General features: G+C 56.0%; 1 protein-coding gene across 3 annotated transcripts; it reads left to right on the top strand.

Annotated features, from left to right (window-relative positions):
• Positions 1-3,890: 3,890 nt before the first annotated feature.
• CMBL (carboxymethylenebutenolidase homolog) lies at positions 3,891-17,133 on the top strand. 3 transcript variants are annotated; one of them, XM_056109068.1, is made up of 6 exons: positions 3,891-3,996; positions 10,039-10,272; positions 11,475-11,582; positions 12,612-12,754; positions 15,490-15,581; positions 16,868-17,133. In XM_056109068.1, exons 2-6 carry the CDS (start codon positions 10,058-10,060, stop codon positions 17,045-17,047), a joined length of 738 nt encoding a protein of 245 aa, XP_055965043.1. In that variant the 5' UTR covers positions 3,891-3,996; positions 10,039-10,057; the 3' UTR covers positions 17,048-17,133. The 3 variants fall into 3 exon arrangements, with proteins under 3 accessions (XP_055965043.1, XP_055965045.1, XP_055965042.1); XM_056109070.1 differs by lacking the exon at positions 3,891-3,996 and adding an exon at positions 4,005-4,028; XM_056109067.1 differs by lacking the exon at positions 3,891-3,996 and adding an exon at positions 4,450-4,560.
• The last annotated feature ends 165 nt before the right edge of the window (positions 17,134-17,298 follow it).

Consider the following 17,298-nt stretch of genomic DNA (forward strand, 5'->3'; position numbering starts at 1 on the left):
TTGTGTTTTGATGGAAAGGGATGGTTCGCGAGGGGACACCCTCAAGTTATCTGAGTTTTGTCTTCCAATGCCTGGAACTGTTTATGATTTGGTAAGTTGTAGGTGAATGACGCGCAGCAAGTTCTGTCCTGCTTGAGACAGGCTTAGTTCATCTCCCTGCCCACTCTGGAGGAAAACGCCAGCCTGCCTCCCGTTCATTTCCCTTTTACTCTCTCTCTCCTCTCTCTCTCTCTCTCTTTCTCTCTCTCTCTCTCTCTCTCTCCCCCTCTTTATTTCTCTCTCTTGTTTTGTCTTTGTTTTGGGGCTCCACTGTATGCTGCTCAGGGGTTACTCTTGGCTCTGTGCTCAGAAATCATTTTCGTGGTGCTCAGGGATGCCAGGATCTGTTCAGCCGCAAGCAAGCAAGTGCTTACTCACTGTTTTCTCTCTCCGGCTCCTTCCTTCCTTCCCTCCTTCTTCTTCCCTTCCTTCCTATTTCTCTCTTCTCTTTCTTTTTTCTCCCTCCCTCCCTCTTTCTTTTTTCCCTCTCCATCCCTTGATTTTCCCCTCTTTCTTTATTCCTTCCTCTCTTTCTCTCTCTCTCTTTCTTTCTTTCTTTCTTTCTTTCTTTCTTTCTTCTTTCCTTCCTTCCTTTCTTTTTCTTTCTCTCTCTTTTTTCCTTTCTTCTTTCTTTCTTTCTTTCTTTCTTTCTTTCTTTCTTTCTTTCTTCTTTCCTTCCTTTCTTTTTCTTTCTCTTTTTTCCTTCTTTCTTTCTTTCTTCTTTCCTTCATTTCTTTTCTTTCTCTTCTTTCTTTCTTTCTTTCTTTCTTCTTTCCTTCCTTTCTTTTTCTTTCTCTCTTTTCCTTCTTTCTTTCTTTCTTTCTTTCTTTCTTCTTTCCTTCCTTCCTTTCTTTTTCTTTCTCTCTCTTTTTTCCTTTCTTCTTTCTTTCTTTCTTTCTTTCTTTCTTTCTTTCTTTCTTTCTTCTTTCCTTCCTTTCTTTTTCTTTCTCTTTTTTCCTTCTTTCTTTCTTTCTTTCTTTCTTTCTTTCTTTCTTTCTTCTTTCCTTCCTTCCTTTCTTTTTCTTTCTCTCTCTTTTTTCCTTTCTTCTTTCTTTCTTTCTTTCTTTCTTCTTTCCTTCCTTTCTTTTTCTTTCTCTTTTTTCCTTCTTTCTTTCTTTCTTCTTTCCTTCCTTCCTTTCTTTTTCTTTCTCTCTCTTTTTTCCTTTCTTCTTTCTTTCTTTCTTCTTTCCTTCCTTTATCTTTCTCTCTCTTTTTTCCTTTCTTCCTTCTTTCTTTCTTTCTTTCTTTCTTTCTTCTTCTTTCCTTCCTTCCTTTCTTTCTTTCTCTCTTTTTTCCTTTCTTCTTTCTTTCTTTCTTTCTCTTTATCTTCCTTCCTTCTCTCTCTTTCACTTTCTTTCTTTCTTTCTTTCTTTCTTTCTTTCCACACCCTCTGGTGCTGAGGGCTTACTCCTGGTTCTGTGCTCAGGGAGTACTCTTTGCAGAGCTGAGGGACCATACTGGGTTCTGAGGATTGAACCTGCACTGACCACATGCAAGGCCCATGCCCTGCCCACTGTTCTATTGCTCTGACCCCTTAATACTTGCTTTTTCTGAGGAATGGGCCTTTGGCCACCCCAAGTTCTGGGCAGGGATTCCTCCCAGCAGTGCTCCCGAAACCATATGGCACCTGGGATTGAATCTTTTCTACTTCAGGCAAGCATGTTCTTGTCCATTGAACTATCTTTCTGGCCCTAATCTTTTCCTTTTTTGCATTTTCTTTTGAGTTGGCTTTTAAGATCTGCCTGCTTTCTTCATTAATTAATGGTTTGCAAAATATCTTGGTCCACACATCATTTTAATCTGTGTGAGTATCATGATTTTATATTCCTCTGAAATTGCTCCTGAGCAGATGAGTTTGTGATAATAACTGCCCCCCACACCTGTGTCTATAGGATTGCTTTGCCTCCTATTTTAAGAGAAAACCTCTTTGAAGGAAAAGATCATTTCCCACCTGAAGTCTGAATTTTCTCTTTTTGTTTTGTTTTTGAGTCAGACCTGGTGACCCCAGGCATTACTCCTGGTGTGGTTGGGGATCATCGAATGCGAGGGATGAACTGGAGCTGGCCCTGAGCGAGGCAAATGCCCTCCCCACTGTCCTGTGGTGCTGGCCCTGGATTCACACATGTTTCAACTAGAAGAATCTACATAAATAAGTTCCTATGATCAGGTCACGCCACTACTGCTTTGTTGTTTAAAATCTGCCTTGCGGGGCTGGAGCGATAGCACAGCGGGTAGGGCGTTTGCCTTGCACGCAGCCAACAAGGCCGATACAGGTTCGATTCCCAGCATCCCATATGGTCCCCCGAGCACCGCCAGGAGCGATTCCTGAGTGCATGAGCCAGGAGTAACTCCTGAGCATCGCCGGGTGTGACCCAAAAAGCAAAAAAAAAAAATCTGCCTTGCAATCTCCTGCAACTCAGGGTCATTCCCCAGCACCGGAAATGATCCTCTGAGCACTGCCAGAATGATCCCTGGGCACAGAGCCAGGAGGAAGGCCCAAGTGTCACGGGGTATAACCAACCCCAAATCTGTGGCTCCAGGATGCTTCTAATTCCCCGTCCCCTCCCCCCATTGCCATTTTTTTTAAGTGGTGGGCCACATCTGGCTCTGGTTACAGGGACCACCTGCTGGCCAGGTGCCTCAGCCTGAGCTCTCCCCAGACCTTCCCTTATTTTCCAATCACATTTGTGCCTGCTGAGCTGGCTGAAACAACCTTAGTCTGACGAGTGGGCAAAATATGGAAGGGGAGTGGGAAACAGTGATAGACATGTACTCACGTATTTTGCAGTGCCAGGCATTGAATCTAAGACCCACACATGTGGGTCTTAGGTGCGCATGTGCTTTGCTTCTGAGTCACATTCCCGGTCTCCTAATTAAAAGGTAAAGGTAAAGGCCCTCCCGTTGATCGTCGATTTGCTTGAGCGGGCCCAGTAACGTCTCCATTGGAGACTTTGTTGTTACTGTGTCTGGCATATCCAATACGTCACGGGAGCTTGCCAGGCTCTGCCGTGAGGGCGAGATACTCTCGGTAGCTTGCCGGGCTCTCCGAATTATTGACTTTTAAAGATAGTCAGGCTCTGGTGAAGATGAGACTTAGAGGGAGAGCACGCGCTTCGCTTCACAGGTCTGAGGTCTTGGGTTCCATCCCTGCAGCAAAAGATAAGGTAGTGGGTGAAATGAAATAGCCCAGTTTTTATTTACAGGAGGTTGCGAGTTTGGGGGACCTGGGTTTGTGATGCGTTTAGGGGAGGGCAAGGGGAAGCTGGGTAGGAGCCCTACCAGGGCCATGCTCTGCTCCCTGGGTACTGCGAGGCATGGAAAGGAAAGGGAGGGAAAAGCTGGAAAGACAGGGGCAGGAGCGATAGTACAGCGAGAAGGGCGTTTGCCTTGCACCGGGCACACCCGAGCTCAATTCCCAGCATCCCATATGGTGCTCCGAGCACCGCCAGGAGTAATTCCTGAGTGCAGAGCCAGGAGTAACCCCTATGCATCGCGGGGTGTGACCCAAAAAGCAAGAAATAAAAAATAAATAAAAAGAAGGAAAGACAGAAACAGGGAAGGAGGGAAGGCAAAAAGGAGAGAAAGGGAGAGGAAAGTAAGGAAGTTAAGCAAGGAAATCAAGGAAAACCATTGAGGCCCAGCGCTGGCGATGCCTCTGGGCTGTCCGGGGGTGCCCGGGGGTGCCCGGTGCACGGGGCTGGCGCTCCGAGCTGAGATCCGCATGCGGGACACGCGCTCGGGACCCAGGGCCGGCGGCACCTGACCGCAGGCGCCTGCCAAGGCCCGGGCGGGCTCACCCGCCCTCCGCCCTTCGCCCTCCTCCCTCCTCCCTTTGCCCGCCGCCGCCTCCTCCTCCTCTCGCCCGCTCCCTCCCTCCAGGCCCAGCGCGGGGACTCCGGGCCGGCCACCGGCCCGCCCTTGGTCACTCCCCGCGGAGCTGCACGCTAGGCGGGACAGGTAGGGACGCGGGGCTGCGCGCGGCGGGACAGGTAGGGGCGCGGGGCTGCGTGCGCGGGGTCTGGCCGGGTGCCCGGGGCACGTGCGTCCCCCCTGCAGCCTGCAGCGTGTGCACGGTGCTCCCCGAGAGACGCCCCCGGCTCCCCAGCCCGGCTCCCCGCGCGGCACCGGAACGCGGAGGGGCGCGGGGCGCAGGAGGTGCGCGGGAGGAGCGCGCCCCGTGCGTATCCATCCAGCAGGGATGCCGAGGACCCGCCACCCCCACTCGCTCCCGTGGAAGGCCACCTGTTGTTTTCAACGCCCATGTAAAATAAGGTGGACAGGGCGAGCCTGCTGGGTATCAGGGGAAACACTAGCCAGCCCCCAGCGCCGGGCCCGCAGTGGCCAGGCGCGGCCACGTGATGGGCATGTTTGCAGGCCAGTGTGTGCTCAGCCCAGCCTTCCCGGGGTTTACTCTGCAGGCCGCGCCCTCTGCAAAGGGCAGCAACTGTCGAGAGGGCGCTGCTTGGCAGCCAGACGGTTCTAGAACCACCCAGGGATAAGAGGAGGGCCCCCCCAGTGAAGGTCAGTTTCTGGCAGATCCCTGGGATGGTTTTTGCTGAGCGGGAAGCTCCCCCCATGCCCTCCGGGCTGCCTCCTTTCTGCACTTTCCCCGCTTGGGGGTGGGGGGGCTGTCCCCAGTCCTGGTGTCACCTGCTCACCGCCTCCAGGTCTGAGTCTCTGAAATGCTTCTAGTAATTTCTTCCCAGACTTCCTGCTTGCAGCACTCACATCTGTGCCAATCCTCTTCATGAGTCAAAATCTATTTTATTCTTTTCTATTTTGGGGGGTCCTCCCTGTGGTGGTGCTTTGCCCTGAGGTTGTGGAGGGGGGGACCCACGCCCCCAGCTTCCAGGGCTCACCCCTGGAGACTTGGGGAGCAGGTGGTACAGGGGAGAGGCCCCGGACCTGCCAGGTGCGAGGCGGGCCCCTGACCCCCGTACTGTCTCTCTCAGGCCCCGTTTTCTTTCTGTTGGTCTCTTTGGTCCATTTTCTCTCTTGAGAAAGTCTGACTCTCATGTTATCTAAAGGATGAGGGCTGCAAGCAGAGTGAAGGCAATTGGGGATACATTTCCCCATTTCCCCCCGGCTTGAGTTGGGGAAGAATCGGCCTCTTAAACTGGGGAAGGTCGAGTTCAGAGATACGAAGTGATTCCTCCCAAGCCAAATGCCAATATGTGATAACTTTCTTCTTTCTTTGTTCAAGAGATGCCCAGGTGCTTCCGAGATAGGGTGTTTGGTGGGACAGAAATGTGACTGAGCCGGGCGTGGACCCCTGCTCTCTTTTGGGAGATGAAGGAGGAAGGGTTGTGTTACACCCCTTCGAGCTCAGGGATCATTCCTGGGGGGTTCAGGGGATCAACCCTGGTCAGCCATATGCAAGGCAAGCGCCATCCCCCTCCACTCCACGTCCCTGGACCATCGCCTGGTTCTGACTGTTCTAACCTGGACCCTAGAGTGGGTTCTTGGCAAGCAACCCCCACCAGGCAAACCTGATCTCCAGCTGGCTGGCTCTACGGTGTCCTTAAAAGTTAGTTATTTTAGGGGACTTGGAAACAGTGCAGCAGGTAAGGCGTCTCGCCATGCACGCAGCAGACCCAGGTTGGCTCCCCAACACCCCAGATGGCCCCCCAACCTCTGCCATCTCTGAGCACAGAGCCAGAAGTTGCCCCTGAGCACCATCGTGGGTGACCCCCAAACAAAAACAAACATTTTAGTTCTAATTCTGCATATCTAGAATATTCTGAAAGGACAGGAAGTCCTTTGACAGCCACTGCTATCTACTTGACCCAGATTTTTTTTGACACGTTGCACGAATGTTTTGTTCTTTGTACTTCTTCAGAAAGAAATTTCCTGTTTGTTTGCTGCCGTGGCCGTGGTCTGGCGGTGGCATGTTTTACAACTCCGGCCTGCCCTCTTTCCCACCGGGGGCTTACGGGTGCAGCGTGCCTTCGTTGTGGTGTTGTTTTAGGATTGAAAAGCTCCCGCCTGAAGCCCTAGCCCATCAGTCACTGATTCCACCCTCCTGTGTTGGGGCAGGAGCAGCCCAGGGTCCCCCATGCCCTGTTTTACCTCTTGGACCATATTCTGGGCTTGCTACAATGTTTTCTGGGCTTGCTACAATGTTTTCTGGGCTTGCTACAATGTTTGCTTAGGGATAGAATTTTTTCTTTCTTTTTCTGGGGGAGTGGTTTGGGGCATGCCAGGTGGTGCCCGGGGCTCCCTCCAGGTTCCTGCTTGGGAACCTGCTTGGGAGCAGGGCGTGGACCCCAGACACTGCATCTGAAGCGTGTCCTGTGCCTCTGCGTCTTCGTGGGACCCAGGGATGTGTTTGTTTCTCAGCACTCTTGAGCGGCATGCCCGCGACTCCGGGCTTACCCCAGGGAAATGGCTCCTGCCTGATTCAGGAGTCCAGAGTCCGCTGGGAATGCCACAGGCAGGCCTTTGCCCTAGAAACCGGGAGAGCTGGGGTGGGGGCCACAGTACAGTGGGAGGGCGCTGGGCTTCCATCCTCGACACCCCGTCTGTCCACCCCTTCCCCCCCACAAGCTCTACTGGGAGTCCTCCCTGAGCACAGAGCCAAGAGTAAGTCCTGAGCACAATCAGGCATGGCCCCCAAAGAGAAACCAGACAAACAAAAGCAGCAATCCACTCCCAAAGTGCCACCTTCTACCTGCCCTCCCCCTGAAACCCCCCACCTCCTGTGCTCCTTTGGACCTGAGTGAAGAAGTCCCTGCCCTCCTCCTGGGCTCACAGGCCAGTGCTCCTCTAGTTCCTTCCGCAGCTGGGTGGGTTTCCCACTCTGCATGCCTTGTTTGCCCATCGACATTGAGCCTGTGTCCAAGCCAAATGCCCCGACTGGTTTTCTCTGAAAGGTTCCCCCTGAGTGGACCTTCCTCTCAGGAACCCTGGGGGGCTGCCATGGAAGCCCTGGGCCCCTTCTGAAGCCACCACCGTGATGTCACCATGCACAGCTGCAGAGATGGGGCTCGGTGACCATGGGGGTCCCAGGTGGCAGCGATGTGGTCCTCCCTGCACACATGCCCACCCGCCGGAGTGGGCAGGACCAGCACTAGCAGGAGGAAGGTGCCCAAGGCGGGGTCTGTCCTGTCTGCCCACACCCTCTCGAATCTTCCACAGTGAGCGTCCTGTCCCCCGGAGCTGCCGGGCACTGCCGCCTGACGGTCCCCCGCTTCTTAGCCTCGTTGCCGTCACTCACCTCCTATGGTCACCCCAGACTCTTCCCTGCCCACCTGATGGCCTGCCCCCTCCTCCTCTTTCTCCTCCCCTTCTCCTTTTTCTTTCCCTCTTCCTCCTCTTGCCCTTCTCCTTTTCCTCCTCCTGCTTCTCCTTTATCTTATCCTCCTTATCCTCCTCCTCCTCCTTCCTTTTTCTTCCTCCTTTTCCCCCTCTTTTCCCCCTTAGTTGTGGGCCCACTCGGTGCTGCTCCTGGAATCCTGCTCAGTCTCTCCCCAGGGTGCTCAGGACCAGAGGGCCGGGGAGGGAGCCCAGAGCTTCTGCTGGCAAAGCCTGAGCTTCCGCCCTCGGTGCCATGTCTGGCCAAGTCCCGTTGGGGGACAGCCCTCCATGGCGCCTCCGGCGACTTCCACATCTCAAGGAAAAGCCGATGCCTGCACGATGCCTCCTCTGCCTCGTCTCCCAGCACACGGGGCTGCTAGCCCTTCAGGCAGGAGAGCAGGCCGGCACGGTGTGGCGCAGAGGGCTGAGAACATGCTGCCGCCGTGGGTTCGAGCCCAGGCGCCACACAGCTCTTCAAGCACAGCTGGATGCGACTTCCGAGCACTGAGCTGGGAGCAACTTCCAAGCCCTGAGCTGAGAGCAGCCCCCAGGATCACCGTGTGTGGCCCCAAACCAAAACAAACAGTGAGAGGCAGTCGGCACTATTCACCCTGACTCAGCAGCTCTGGAAGTCGGTGTTCTCTGTCTCATAGGTGTGTCTCGCTGCTGCCGTCTGTGTTCATATGTGTGAGAAAAAGAAGGGGTGTGGTCTCAGGGGCTGAGCGCTGTGTGTCATGCGTGACACCACAAAGTGGTCCCTGACACTGCTGTCGTGGTCCCTGGGCCACAGTGCGTGGCCCAGCCAGCACACAGCCAATAAGCGTCTGTGACATCACCACCATGGGTAAGACAGTGACGGCGACAACAGCCGCAGTGACGCAGGCAGACAGACGCTCTCTGTTCATTCAAAGGACATGGCTCGCCGGCTCAGCTTCCGCCCACTCAGTGCTCCCCGGGCACCCCGTACCTCGCCCTGATCTTCAGCCAGGACGTGGTTGAGATTCACTTGGCTCTTGCTCTGTTCCTTTCATCTGCCTTCTCTTTGTTCTTACGGCCACTTTTGAAGCGAGGAGACTTGGGCAGCGTCCCCCGTCCTTGCATCCTGCAGGTTTTAACTTGGGGATTTGTTTCTGACTTTGTTAGTAGAAACTCCTCCGTACTGATTCTGTTGTTTTCTCTTTTCTTCTTTCGTTTGGAAGCCACACCCAGGAGTGCCCTGGGCCTGCTCCTGGCATAGTGCTCAGGGGTGCTTGATGGTGGTCGGGGATTCATGTGGTGCTGGGGATCACCCCCAGCCTCCTGCCTCCACAGCCGTGATGCCCTTGGGGCTCCGGCGCTCACAGGCGACATACCGACATTGTGATTCTTACTTGTACGCGTTGTTATTGTGATTTGGAGTTGGGGGTTCACCCGCCAGTGTTCAGGGATTGCTTCTAACTCTGTGCTCAGGGAGCACTCCTGGCGGGGCTGGGGGACCATGTGGGACATCAGGAAACAAACCCAGGTGGGGTCTGTGTGCAGGGCAAGTGCCCTCCCCACTGCCCTCCCCACCCTACTCTCTGGCCCTTTGGTTTCTTGTATCCTTCATAGGTGTCAGTGTTCTCGTTCTTTCCTTCTGCTTCTCTGAAGCCCTTTGGGCCTCTTCTCCCCCGACCCGCCAGCCTCAGCATTGAGGTCTGTCTGGGTTATTGGGACTGCGGTCCTGGCCTGGATTTCTCTCCCGAGTGGATGGGGGCGTGTGGAGAGAAGGGCTCTCCTGTCCCTGCCCAGCTTCCGCCCCGTCCTTCCTCACTGCCCAAAAGAGCCCTTTCTGTCTCCCCTGGTTATTGGTCGCTTTTGTTTTCCTTCTCCCCAACTGAGCCCCGAGGATGCACCTCAGCGACCGCTCCTGTTTTTGGGGGTTCCGAGGCCTGAATGGGCAGACCCCGATCCCCGGGCTGCACGTGGGCTTGTTCTTGGGCCCGGCCCGGCTCCGCCTGCTTTGCCAGTGCTCTCGGGACCTAGCCTGGCCTCCTTTCCTTCTGGCAATTTCTGATCTGGCCAGAGGATTTTTCCCATGAGCTCTGCCGTGTGTGTATGTGTGAGTGTGTGTGCATGCGTGCATGTGTGTGTGCACGTGTGTATGTGTGTGTGCATGCATGTATGTTGTGTATGTGTGTGCATATGTGTGTATGAGTGTGCGCATGCATGCATGTGTATGCATGCGTGTGTGTATGTGTGTGCGTGTGAGTGTGTATACGTGTCTGTGCATGTGTGTGCATGCGTGTGTATGTGTGTGTGCATGTGTGTATGTGTATGTGTGTGCGTGTGTGTGTGTACATGTCTGTGCGCATACATGCATGCGTGTGTGTGCGCGCGTGTGTGTATACGTGTGTGTGTGTGTGTGGTGTCTACCCAGTGGTGCTACACCAGGGCTACACCAAGCAGTGCTCGGCGGCTGTGCTATGCTGGGGTCAAATCCGAGGCCTTTCCCGTGCAGGCACACCCCCCTCCCTCTGGGCCCCATCTGCCACCCTGGGCCCTACCATCTTCATGTCCGTTTGTTGGCAGAACAGATTTCCCACCTGCTGTGTCCCTGGGAGACGCCCCCGTGCTTGCTGCTCCCCTTGCATCCTTTCAGAGTACGGTGTGGGAGAAGGTCCGCGTTTTCTGTCGCCTGGTGCCCCTCCCTGACGCCTCTGATGTCCGTGTCCCTCTCTGTAGTCCTGCGCCAGCCTCTGCCATGGCCAACGAAGCGCAGCCCTGCCCGTGTGACATCGGCCACCGGATGGAGTATGGCGGCATGGGAAAGGAGGTGACCGTGGGGCACATCAGGGCGTACGTCACCCGGGCGCCCGTGGACACCGGCAAGGCCGTGCTGGTCATTCAGGATATCTTCGGCTGGCAGCTGCCCAACACCAGATACATGGCCGACATGATCGCCAGGAACGGATACACGTGAGTCTGCGCCCGCCCCCCACACGCTCAGCGTCCCCCTTGCCTTCCTCCTGGCTTGTTCCTTCTGGGGGAAAGTAAACTGTGTTCGTTGTTGGTGCGATGGAGTGCTTCTGGCTCTGTGCTTAGGAAACTATTCCTCGTGGGTTCTGGGGACCGTAAGGGATGTCAGGGACGGAATCGGGCTGAGCCGCGTGCCCACAGTACGATTGCTCCACCCCCGCCTAAACTAGCTTCTGACTCACATGACCCACATCCCCAACCCCCTGAAGGGCTGCAGCAGGCGAGTGCGGATGTTTTCTTTTAACATTTATTTGTTTTTGGTTTTTGGGCCACCCTGACAGTGCTCAGCAATTGCTCCTGGCTCTGTGCTCAGGGATGACCGCTGGGGCCCAGATCAAACCTGGCCTCTCGGGGACGGAGCATGTGCTCTGATGCTGGACTCTGGTGCCTCCTTCTTTCTGTTTTTATTTTACTGTTTAAAAATCGACTTATCTTTTTGTTTGGGGGCCACACCTGGCAGTGCTCAGGGCTGACTGCTGAGTCTGCACTAAGGAATCATTCTCGGTGGGGTCTGGAGGACCAGACAGGATGCCAGGGATTGAACCCGGGTCAGCCACATGCAAGGCAAACACCCTCCCCATTGTACTATCGCTCTGGCCCCTTCTTTCTCTTTGAACATGAAAGAGGATATATATATTTATATTTATATATATTTATTTATATATATATTTTGCTTTTTGGGTCACACCCAGAGATGCACAGGAGTTACTCCTGGCTCATGCACTCAGGAATTACTCCTGGTGGTTCTTGGAGAACCATATGAGATGCTGGGAATCGAACCTAGCGGGCCGCGTACAAGGCAACGCCCTACCCACTGTGCTATTGCTCCGGCCCTGAAGGAGTGTATTTCTGACCTCCCAAGCATCACTCAGCGAGCTGTGCTGGGCATACAGCATGAAGCGGGGGGTGGGGGGTGCGGGGGTGTCACCCAGGGAGGAGGGACTCGAGGCCACAGCCAGGGGTGCTTGGTTATCTGCATCTGTACCCATGATGCTTGGGGCCCACAGGGAGCTCTGGGTGGAGCTGGACTTGGCATGAACTTCCTTGAGCCCAGGAGCTCTCGGCCTCCCTGGCCAGAAGGGCAGGCAGTGCGAAGTGCTCCAGACACTGCAGTTGCACTTCCTGTCTGCTCTCGTTCCCAGAACCATCCTCCCAGACTTCTTCGTGGGGCAGGAGCCCTGGGACCCCTCCTCGGACTGGTCCACCTTCCCGGAATGGCTGAAAACCAAAAATGCCAGGAAGATCAATAAGTGAGTTCTCAGAGGGGGAGGCCATGGGGCACCCCTGGTCCTGGGGGCCGCAGAGATCCCTCACATTCTCACCCTCCCCCCACGGGCCTCGTGCTTCGCCCCGGGGGACAGGCAACAGGAGTGGGTGGGGTAGACCCTGAGGCTTCTGGCCGGAGATGCCCTCCTGACACCTGTGCTGAGGCAAGGACAGTGCCTGGAAGGAGCGAGGGCCGGTTTCGCCGGGCATGGGGCTGGCCAGGCTGGAGCACAGACCCTGGTGCATTCTGGCCACTGCCGGCAAGCTCCACAGTTCAGACATACCCCCAGTCCGATGGGCCTCGCGAATGGCTCTGGGTGGGGCCACACACTTTGGTGCTGGGGGCAAGTCCCAGCTCTGTGAAGTGAAAGGCCCCCCTTGGGCCTGGGCATCATGGGTACGGATGGAAGTGCCCAGGGCACTCCCAGCCATGGCCCTCTGTGCTCTGTGGCCATGGGTGGTGGGCCTAGGGCTTTTTTGTTTTGTTTTGTGTTTTTGACTTTTTGGGTCACACCCGGAGATGCTCAGGGGTTCCTCCTGGCTGGGCACTCAGGACTTCCTCCTGGAGGTGCTCGGGAGACCCTATAGAATGCCGGGGATCAAACCCGGGTTGACTGCATGCAAGGCAAAAACGCCCTCCCGGCTGTATTATCGTTCTGGCACCTGGGAGCCTAGTTTTGGTCTTCAGAATAAGTGCATGTGGGGCTGGGGAGGACGCCAGGGGCTGAGCGCAGGCCAAGCCCCAGGCAAGGGGTGTCAGGAGGGGTCCTCCTATCCATGCACAAAGGGGAGGACCCCCTCCCCTGCCCGGAGCCAGAATCAGACCCACAGCCCTGCACGGTGTGGGCACCCCTCTAGCCCCAACGGAACCAAATCCAAAGGGAAGTGATGGGGGGTGGGGTGGGGGGTGGAAAGAGGGAGGTGGGGGCTGGAGGGGAGGCAGGGCTGGAGGCGGGGCGGGGAGACCGGCTGGACCCCGCCCCCGGCCAGCCCCGCCCTGCCCCGTGTTGCAGAGAGGTGGATGCCGTCCTGCAGTTCCTGAGGCAGCAGTGCGGCGCGCGCGCCATTGGCGTGGTGGGCTTCTGCTGGGGCGGCGTGGCTGTGCACCACGTCATGACCACCTACCCCGATTTCCGGGCCGGGGTGTCCATCTACGGTAAGCGGGGCCCCACGTCCCGGCATGCAGGGCAGGGGCAGTGCCCAGCTCAGGCCCCTGCGCACAGCCCAAGCCCTTCCCAGGGAGGTGGGCGCTGAGCTGCAGGTGGGGGGTGAGGCCGGGGGCTTGGCTGCTGGGTTGGGGTCTGGACGCGCCCCAACTGGGCTCCTCGTGGTTCTGGGCCCAGGGGGCCCCTCCTGGTGGTGCCAGGGATGGAACTGGGTCAGCAGGCTGCGTGCAGAGCAGGTCAGTCACCCCGTGCCAGCTCCCACGGGGGACAACATCAGAAGCCGGTCGGGTGCCCCAGCGTCCCTCCCTTTGCCACCGCCACGGTCAGCAGGATGGCAGAACTTTTTCTCCTCTTTTCACTTTCTGGTGCAGGGAACTGAAGCCAGGGACTCTCGCATGCTCTGATGCTCTGCCCCAGAAAAATTTTTTTTTTCCCTTTTTGGATCACACCCAGCGATGCTCAGGGGTTACTCCTGGCTCTGCTTGCAGGAAACACTCCTGGTGGTGCTCGGGGGACCATATGGGATGCTGAGGATTGAACCCGGTTGGCTGCGTGCAAGGCCAATGATCTACCCGCTGTGCTATGGCTCCCGCTCCAGGAACGGCAGTCCTTTTTTTCCTTTTTGGGTCACACTCAGCGATGCTCAGGGGTTACTCCTGGATCTGCACTCAGGAATTACTTCTGGCGGTGCTTGGGGGACCATATAGGATGCTGGGAATTGAACCCAGGTCGGCCTCGTGCAAGGCAAACGCCCTACCTCCTGTCGCTCCGGTCCCAAGGACGGTTTTCTGTGTTGGTGGCTAGTACTGAGAGGCATCCCAGCGAAGCTATGAAAGTATTTTCTCCTTTTTGTTTTACAGTTTTGTTTGGGGGCCACACCCGGTGATGCTCAGGGGTTACTCCTGGCAGTGCTTGGGGAGCTCTTTGAAGGGCTGGGGGTCCAGCTCAGGTTGGCCTCTGCGAAACACACCCTACCCGCTGTGCGATGGCTTCAGCCTTGTGAAAACGTTTTCAACATGCAGATTAGTTTCAACTGTGTGCGCGTGTGCATGCATGCATACACAAGTGGGAACACAGCTGTGGGCCAGAACAGGAATGAATGCCGGTTCACGTGGACACAGCGACAGAAACATCTCCGGGGAAGGGAAGGGAAGGTGGTGTGGCACCTTCAGGGCTGCTGTCGGAACAGCTGTCAGGGTTCAGCACCCGGATCATTAATGGGCTTAAAAAAGAGAAAACGCCAGGACCTTTGACTTCTTTAGTATTTCATAAAGCTACGCTAGTGATCCCCACCGGGCGTGGTGGGTCCTCGCTGGAATTCTCACTTTCAGCGATTACAAAACCACGGCAGACCTTTGTATGTTTTGCTTGCTTAAAGGAAATGAACTCACATGACCCCCGCACCCACAATACAGCCTTTGTGAGCCACGTCCCGGGCGATGGCTCCCTAGCGCCCCCTGGGGGTGGCTGGGCTCTGCACCTTGATCTCCTTGAGGGGTGCTGGGTTGGCACAGAACTCCAGCCCTCCGGCCCTCCTGGCTCCCAGCTGGACTCTTGAGGCTCTGCTGTGAGTCAGCCTGGTTCTGCCCTGGCCCGTGGGGCGACCTGGTGAGAGCACCTCCATGTAGAGATCAGGGCACCCTTCAGTCTTCAGCCTCGCCCACTGCCCCTTTGCCTTGGCTACTCACTGGTTTTGTCCCCGCCTGCACCAGAGCCTGAAACCCCTGGTGTGTGTGTTCAGGGTTTGCCCAGTCCCACTGCGCCCTGCAGGCCCCCGGAGGTAGCTCAGGAATACAGGCTTCTCTGACAGGTGGCCGGGCTGGCTGGGGCGAGCGGCTGAAGGCAGGGGACAGGGGCCAAGGTCCCGTGGGGCTAACCCCTTCTGTAGTCCCTGCCCCCCAAAGCAGCCAGATGACCGTGTCTTTCACAAGGCATTTACCTTCCGATCCCCACGTGTGGCCGAGCTTGTGTGTTTTCCTGCTGTGTGGACACGGCCCTCATCATCTGAATGCCCCAGGCAGGAGAGCGGGTGTCAGGCACAAGGATCTCTAAGATTCCCAAGTAGACGCTGAAAATTCGGTTTCCTGGGACAGGAGCGATTGCACAGCGGAGAGGGCGTTTGCCTTGCACATGGCCCAACCGGGGTTCAATCCCCGGCATCCCATAGGGTCACCCGAGCACCGCCAGGAGTAATTCCTGAGTGCAGAGCCAGGAGGAACCCCTGAGCATCGCCGGGTGTGACCCAAAAAGCAAAAAGAAAAAAAAAACCCACGAAAACTTAGGTTTCTTGCTGCCCTGCCAGCACCTCAAGTCAGAGGCTAAGGCGCTGGTGTAGAACAGAAGGTTCTAGAACAGTCCAAGCGGGAACATTTTTATCATGCTCCCATTTACGGGCCGTGCAGGCGGTGCGTCTGATACCATCGTTCCAGGTGCAGGCGCCCAGTGAAGGGGCTCAGGAGCTGCCAGAACAGGAAACCGGCCGGCTGTCTCGAACAGCTGCAGGGAAAATGGGGCTGGAGAGAGAGTGCAGGAGTGAAGGCACTGGTGCTGGCGAGCAATCCCCGCACCACCAGGAGTGGTCCCTGAGCAGAGTCAGGAACAGCCCAGGAACCGTCAGGGTTGACCCGAATCAACCAACGGAAACCTGAGCCCCCGGGTACGGGGTCTGGCCGACCCACGGCCTGTGCGCTGTGTGGCGGCCCCCAGCATCCGCCCCTCCTCATAGGAATCATCAGGGAGCCAGGGGACGTGTACGCCCTGAAGAACCCCACGCTGTTCCTGTTTGCTGAGAATGATACTGTGATCCCGCTGGAGCAGGTGAGCGGCTCTTCTCTCGCCTGGTCTTGGGGGAGAGCCCAGAGGGCCCTTCCCTTACCGCCAAGTTCCCGGCGCCGAGTTTTGCTGCTGTTGTGTGGTTTGACTCGCGGGAATCCGGCGCTGCGCCAGTGAACGGCGTCCCTGACCCAAAGGCCCCGTGTTTGTTTGGGGGCCACACTCGATGCTGTCGGGGCTTGGGTGTGGCTTGGGGGACCATGCGATGCTGGGGATCAAACCTGGGGATGTGCACGCAAGGCCTGGCCCCAGTCCCTTATTCTGTGGTCAGGAGAGAACACGGGGCCTCACACCTGCAAGTTAGGTGCTCTGCCGCGGAGACAGCCCTGGTCCACAAGGTGACGGTTTCCGAGGGCACATTACTGAGGGTTGAGAGTGGATCTGTCACCTCCCAAACCGCTTGGCTGGCTACTGGGCATAGAAGCAGACCCTGCCTGTGTCCCCGTGGGACCAGGAATCACCAGAGGCCTGTCCCCCAAAGACTGGGCGATGCAACCCAGTGTAGGGCAAGGGGTGGAAGTCCAGTTCCCTGGGAGGGCGCTATTTCTCTCAAAGATCAGTGCATTCTTCCATCACAGTGAAAAGGACTGACACTGGGCTGGCGTGAACGGGCTCTGGGGTTGATTCCTGGCACCCCAAGTTCTGCTGAGCAGAGAAGTGGTCTTGGGGTCTGAGCACAGATGGGTGTAAGCCCCCCAGCAGCACATTATTTCGGGCCACAAAACTCAGGGGTTCCGCTTGGTTCTGTGGTCAGAAATTCTGACCGGTGCTTGGGGTGCTGAGGATTGAACCCAGGACAGCTATAGGCAGGCAAGCGTCCGACCCGCTGTACCCTCTCTCTGGTGCCCTCCTCAAATAACTAAAAAAGATTATACTGAACAATAATTTGTATAATAGTATACAAAACATTTTAGTGAACTGGATAGTACAGTGGATAAGGTGTTGGCAGGCGCTGACCCAGGTCTGATCCACGTCACTACATGATGCCCCAGACCTCTGAGCCCCACCAGGAGTGACCCCTGAGCACAGAGCCAGGAGTGAGCTTTGAGCACTGCTAGGTTGGCTCAGAAACAGAACAAAAATTTTTTCCTGATAATTCATGTACCATTTTTGTATTGCTCTGAATTGTTAGCGATGAGAATCAGAAATGAAGTGTTTGTGAATGTCATGGCACTTAAATTTGAGATGCCGCTACCTGTGCAGTGCCCAGGTCGGCTGGAGGGCGTGGAGGGGCTTGGGGTAACTGGCGCCATCCCACCGCTGCCTCTCAGGTCTCGGTGCTGACCCAGAAACTGAAAGAACACTGCAGAGTGGATTACCAGATCAAGACGTTTTCTGGGCAGACTCACGGGTTCGTGCACAGGAAGAGAGAAGACTGCTTGCCCGAGGACAAGCCCTACATCGACGAGGCCAGGAGGAACTTGCTCGAGTGGCTCAGCAAGTACGTCTGAGTGCAGACTCTGCCCAGACGTGTGGCCTGAAACACTGTCATTTGGTTTAATTCTCACTTTGTACAAGATAAACCGAGAAATTCTGAAACCCACTCTTTCACCCGATACTTTGCTTTTTTCACATGAGCGTCATTAAATATTTGCAGGGGGTGTTGGGTGGATGGGTGCCAGGGAGCCAACTGGGGCTGACCGCATGCAAGGCAAGCGTGTAGTTCCTGCACGGTCTCTGGCCCACAGGGACTTGAGGTAAG

This window comes from Sorex fumeus, unplaced genomic scaffold, assembly GCF_029834395.1.
Source record: "Sorex fumeus unplaced genomic scaffold, SorFum_2.1 ptg000264l, whole genome shotgun sequence".
Classification (NCBI taxonomy): Eukaryota; Metazoa; Chordata; class Mammalia; order Eulipotyphla; family Soricidae; genus Sorex; species Sorex fumeus.

What these genes read in the sequence shown, in the direction of transcription:
- CMBL (XM_056109068.1), top strand. Translation starts at nt 10,058, where the DNA reads ATGGCCAACGAAGCGCAGCCCTGCCCGTGTGACATCGGCCACCGGATG. An exon ending in AATGCCAGGAAGATCAATAA is followed by an intron (nt 11,583 to 12,611) that starts GTGAGTTCTCAG and finishes CCCGTGTTGCAG; the next exon opens with AGAGGTGGATGCCGTCCTGC. An exon ending in GGCCGGGGTGTCCATCTACG is followed by an intron (nt 12,755 to 15,489) that starts GTAAGCGGGGCC and finishes CCCTCCTCATAG; the next exon opens with GAATCATCAGGGAGCCAGGG.